We start from the raw sequence: 6,092 nt of genomic DNA, 5'->3' as shown, positions 1-6,092 counted from the left end.
TGCATTTAGACTCTTCCAGTTCAAAGGTTTGAATAGTCCATTTGAAAATTTCAGGGGTGAATGAGTTAAGAACATGATATGGCCCACTTCCTTTCATGAACAAAATTCAAAGGTTTCTTAAAAACACTAATAACTTAAGAAAATACATATCAATGGCCTAAGATGAGGTACAACACCACACATATGCAACATTTCTTGCATAATAGATGATAAATATGGAGATTCATTGTGCTGTTTTGCGGTCTGGCGCAGTGATAGTCAATCATAAGACGACCCGTGTTATGAAAATTAACGTTTTATTAATTTTAATTCATTTTTTCAGAAGATGATGATGAGTATAGTATTATTGTAAGTTAATAACTTTTGCGATGCTACAAAATTATTGATTTCATTTTACATTCCAATTTCCAAAATTAACAGCCGTTTCTGAAAGGTAGTGAGCCTTTAAAACTTTAATTAAAACAACTTTTCATGGCATCACTAATCTTTCATTACATCATCTTTATTGGAGTTGACTTTTTAATCACGTTGAGTCATCAAATTATTATATTATTATACTGGCATGCAGGGATGTACGGCTATAAATAGCCCTGACCTTTTTCAAAGGTGACAGGAAATGGAGTTCACTGTACAGTTGTACTGTTTTAATGATTAAACATATTTGACCCACATGACCTTAAACATACTTATGTCAAGGTCATTTGCAAGTTTGTGACCGTTCCTATCATTACCAATTATCAGCCATCCTCAATATTCCAGGGGTTACTATCACTAATTATATCCACCCCTGGTATATGTCATACTACAAGAATTCCAAGGAAGTGGCTGTGTTGCCTGCACAGCATCACAAATAATAGTCTGTTTTGACGATTTTAAAGTCCCGTAACTCTTGCAAATATTGACATATTTTGACAATTATCAAACTCATGTGAGATCTCATTGATATAAAGCAAGATACCATTTGGTTGAAGTCGGACAAAAAATACTGAAATTATCACACGGAAACCGTATCCCAGACGCCGACATAGTATCAGGTTGCAGATGACACAAAAACTGAATATTGAGGATGATTATCAACTAGCATATTGTAGTCCAATCAGTCAATTTTCTTGGGTTTATTGCATTTTTATATTTTCATAGGGAGTTTCTTTTTCTTCATATAAAAAATTACCGGTACCTTTATGATAAACCAGCACAAAGCATTTAAAAAACATAAAAAAATACTGAATAATGGATAGGTTAAGTTTATTTACCACATAAACCTCTGCACATCCCTTGAGTTTTCCCAAACAAAAGATCTTTCTCCAAACATATACACAGTACCCAAATTGATGGCAGCATACAAAAGTAATTCCATTAGGGTCCGAACGAGAGATTCGTTTATCATGTTCAGTCTCAGAATCAGATAAGGAATTATGAAATATCGAAACTCCATCAACATTTGTGGTACTGTACTTAAAACCAGGCATATCAAAAAGACAAATTTCCAGAAAACATTTTTATGTTTTAAACATTCCTGAATTTGCCAGGCGGCATGGTAATAAATAGGAATTAAAGCATATCGAACGTAGTCATGTCGACGGAATATCTTTGACCACACATAGAAAACATAGTGTCTATTGTCTGCTAGTAGGTATTTGTGAACATAGGTAAATTTATTAATGAAGACAAAAGACACAAGACAAAATGTCAACACAAGGATAATCTTCTTTACAGAAAATTTGATAAAGTTCAGAACGTTCTGAATACCGATCATGTGAGGTGCTCCAAAAACATGAGAAACCGACAGAAAGTAGAAAACCTGTGGAAAGTTTAAACAGGCTTGATGGTGACTTCTATCTCCAACCACAATACCGTTGTTCTGATGTACAAATGCTGCGAATCCAATTCCTACACAAATATACCAGAATGTTGATCCGAGGATGTTTAGTAATAACTCCAAAATTAATTGTGGTTTCTTCAAATTTGACCAAAGTAAACTGAGAAATCTTTTAAAATTTCTCCAATCATTTCCATCTTTCGATTTTGAACCATCTTTCTCCTTTTTCATCCAATCCATGATGCAATCTTGCGTAGATAATCCAGCTACAAACACTACCCATATGATGTTAGTCTGACGAAACAATATGGCTGCTATACCCATCAGAGCTGCTAGCAGTCTGTATCCTCGGAGGTGGAAGTAATACAACATTAGCACAAAGAATATGGATCCGGGGTCAGTGTAGTACAGAAAGGTGAAGAAGTACATCACTGGGAACAAGGTCAAGGTCACAGCTTTTACAGCAGCTCTCCAAGGAGTAATCTGTAAAATGAAGAATATGGCCATTGGATTATCTCCCCTGAATGGTACCTTAATAAATGGTTTCAGAGAGGATGTTTTTCATGACATCATAACATAATTTCTATATATGATTCATGTTGAATTTTCCTTTTTCCAGGTGGCATTCATCAGATAGCCTATAACTACCAACTTGACCCAACTTTTTGATTGTATACATTTGAAAGTGACTTTTTAGGAACATCTCAAGGGACTTCTTTAATATGTCAATCATCCAAAATAGAACAGCAATTTCATTTGTTGTGATGCTACAGTTATAACATCAAAGTCAAATGTTGGCTGTTACATCCTTATGATTACCAACTATTTGTGGTAAGGTTACATGGAATATTTTGGTGCCTTATTAGTAAGATTATAATGGTTATCTATGATGATCTACTAAAACCTGATTAAGTGATTATCTCAGTATTAAGACCACCTTCTCAACAAGATCAGTGTCTTGGGAATATCAACACAATATGACCTGTGTATAAAGACCACCTGTCTGAAAGTGTATTTGTCTTTGTCCCTTGGGTGGTCTTAGAAGACAGGTGTAAATTGCGGCTTATTTAAAGTGTACACGGAATGGTTTGGTATATAAGGCTTGATAAATGCGTCGTTGGATGAAATTTAGGGTGGCGAAAGTACGAGTTTCATAGCGAATACGGTATTAGAGATAATACGCCGTTTCTCTAGAACACACCTGAAGCCCCAAGCCATTGATCCCGATTCGGGACCCCTGACCTGTGACGTCACGAGGACAACGGGATCGAATCTACTCGCATAAGTTAGAGTGACAATTTTCGGTGACTGGCATGTAATATAAACTACCAGTTTGTAAATATAGATTTTGAAGACTCAAATACCTGTGTACATGTCCGATACATGTTCAATTTTATCCTCAATCAAAGATAGAGATTGGAATACGCTTGGAAATAGAGATTTATACCATACATATATATTGGTGTACATTTGTGTGCCTGTCGTAGATAATGAACATCTCTGTGCGATTACTGCATAATTATACATAATAAAATGTACATAATAATCCATGTACCTTGTATATCCGTGGTGTTTGGAACCACATATACTTGTACACGAATATTATACATGTGTATCAGGACGTATATATATATGTTCTTGATAATTTCATCCAAAACCCAACTCGGGTCGTCTAATGTCTACTGATCCAACCCGCTTTACAAATTTCTAATTTTTTCATAAAATCTGCACATACGAATTAAGGTGTGAATCTTAACCAAGGATTTGTAAGTCCTTGTTCTAAACAGATTTTTTTTCATATATGCAAATGCATCTACTAACTGCGTTATGTCTGAAATCGATTGTGTGACTTAATTACTGTACATTTGATACCATTGCTTAATTAACAGTATGTATATGTTTGTCATTTAATTCTACTGTGATTTGGCGGATTTAATTTTATATACCAAGTTTTGAGACCGATCACATCACAAATATTTATTATTTAGCAGATGTGATATTTTTCGATTATTTTTTTTTACGAAATACATTACATAAATAAAAAATAAAATAAAAAAATGTCTGTGATATCTACGTGTTTTGAACTATGAAATACATTATATAACAAACTTTCTTTTTGTTTGTTTGTTCTTTATTTATACAGAAACATATTCCAATGGATAATTATATATGACCAAGGATTTTATGGCCATAATTTCCCGAAATCGTCTCCTTTAAGATTACATAATGAAAATTAAATATTCCTGAACTTTTATAATTTAATAATTTATTAAAACAGAGATTATATTTCTAGTAAAAAGTTACCGAGCCGTGCATGTATAAAAGTTTACACAAGGCAGAGATATAGATAATATATTTATTGAAATCTCTGCACAATTATATTACATGTAGCCTTGTTTTGCAATATTTCCTTATACATAATCAAATCGTCATCATAACTATATATACAGAAACATATCTATATATGTTTCTGATGTATACTTGTAAAATTCTCGTAAGCCCATTTCAGGAATTCATATATGTCCACCTTTGTGCTATAACCACACTACCAAATAACCCACTGCCGTTGTCCTCGTGACGTCACACCCGGCTATTCCCCAAATCAGCGTGAGTGGCCGATTCCCTGATTAGCAGTCAAAATACAGGTAAAAATCGGGCACTTCGGAGGGCGGTATCTCGGTACTGAAGCGACCGATTTTGATGCGGTTTTCAATATTCTTGTCAGGAGATCAAACAGAATAACATATCAAAATATAATTTTCCGTTCCGTGTACACTTTAAAGGTGTTGTAACTTTTACTAAATTTGTTATGTCTAAAGTTGCAGATCATTTTAGTTGTGGTGTAAAACTAACTTTAAGGTGTCTGAAATTGTAACTAATTCTGAAGTTGGTAGTGTTTGATTGGTTTTTAAAAAGATGTCCTATTATTGTAGCTCATTTCTAGGGGGATATGTTTTATAGGGATATCTTAATTTTTGGCACATATATGAGGGTGGTGTTAATCAAATCCTATATGTTAAAAAAACAACTTAGGATGTTCATTGTCTCAACTGAAGTTTGCTTCATCATAGGGTACCCAGTTTTAAAACTTTAAATCAAAATGTATTGAGATGTATAGATATATATATATGTATATGGGATTAAAACTTTGGGGTCACCAAAAGTCTACCTGACCACCCATGATCAACCCAATGATTTATAAGTGTGAAGGATTCATGGCTGTCTCTCTTTACATTACTATACACCAAGCGAGGCGCCTATGAACCGGGAATAAAAACCATTTTTCTCAACAAATACTTTTCATATCAAGTCAAACGAAAAACCAATGTAAAGTTTATTAAATTTCACAACGTTTATTGCTTGCTTTAAGGACGGAATATCTAGGGGATATGTCTTAAATCAGCGTTAAAAAAAACCCGACAGCTCATGAAATGACGGCCCGCTTCAGAAAGTAAGACGGTAACCCTTGCACCCGCAAGCTACATCAAAGGCTGCGCCGGCGGATATCAAAGAAAATCAGTCGTCGTCCAACGTCACGATCAGTGCACAAACACAAAAGCTCCTGCCTTGTACTTCCCCCAAACCCAGTGTGACTTATCCTTCTCATATACGTCCTTGATCAACCCAATCCCTTTAAGTAAATTATCTCCCATTACCTGTGGATTGAGGACGTTCGAGATACAAAGTAACAGGTAACAGTTGGCCGTGGTAAATATAATGTTGATACTGCGGAGAGTAGCTGTGATGCACACATCTGCTAACTTCTGTTGTGTTACCATGGAAACTGGATACAGAACACCCACACTGGCCAAGTATGTCCCAGGTAGTGTTGTTATCATCGGATCCCACTGAAAATTAAAAAAAAATCACCAAAAGTTCAAATTAGTAAGCTAGTAAATAGTTTAGTGATTCCTTGAATTCATTTAGTGTCTATGGAAGTTACTATAGGGGATGTCACAATGTAGTGAGGTCTATATGGATCTGATAAATGGGGGTATATATACATGTACATATGATGGTATACAGATCAGGCATCTCCCTGTGATTAGGTGCTGTCTTACCGAACTGAAATTGCCTCCACAATATTGCTGCACTTGGGGAATATGGAAAATTTCATCCATGTACGGAGTTTTCTGAACATTGTTTATGTATAAAGCGATGCCAATACTCAGCAAAGCAACAAATAAAATACTTGTACAGGTGGCAATTCCAGCACCGGCGCTCATGTTTTCTTCTTCAGAGTGTGAGAGTGGTCGCCCTTCCTTGGAACTCT

The 6,092-nt window shown here is 35.1% G+C and overlaps 1 protein-coding gene across 1 annotated transcript; it reads right to left on the bottom strand.

Moving 5' to 3' along the window:
* Positions 1-279: 279 nt before the first annotated feature.
* On the bottom strand, positions 280-6,086 carry LOC138304899 (dol-P-Glc:Glc(2)Man(9)GlcNAc(2)-PP-Dol alpha-1,2-glucosyltransferase-like). Its single transcript, XM_069245267.1, has 3 exons — positions 5,881-6,086; positions 5,476-5,667; positions 280-2,302 (listed from the first exon to the last, which is right to left on the bottom strand). The coding sequence occupies exons 1-3, from the start codon at positions 6,043-6,045 to the stop codon at positions 1,250-1,252; spliced, it is 1,410 nt and encodes a 469-aa protein (XP_069101368.1). The 5' UTR covers positions 6,046-6,086; the 3' UTR covers positions 280-1,249.
* Between the last annotated feature and the right edge of the window lie 6 nt (positions 6,087-6,092).

The sequence above is a fragment of the Argopecten irradians genome, chromosome 12 (genome assembly GCF_041381155.1).
Source record: "Argopecten irradians isolate NY chromosome 12, Ai_NY, whole genome shotgun sequence".
Classification (NCBI taxonomy): Eukaryota; Metazoa; Mollusca; class Bivalvia; order Pectinida; family Pectinidae; genus Argopecten; species Argopecten irradians.
This window is presented reverse-complemented; position numbering and strand designations above follow the sequence as displayed.

Coding starts and splice junctions, on each gene's coding strand:
- LOC138304899 (XM_069245267.1), bottom strand. CDS start 6,045: ATGAGCGCCGGTGCTGGAATTGCCACCTGTACAAGTATTTTATTTGTT. Junction 5,668..5,880: donor GTGGAGGCAATTTCAGTTCG/GTAAGACAGCAC, acceptor TTTAATTTTCAG/TGGGATCCGATGATAACAAC. Junction 2,303..5,475: donor CGAACGTCCTCAATCCACAG/GTAATGGGAGAT, acceptor TTCATTTTACAG/ATTACTCCTTGGAGAGCTGC.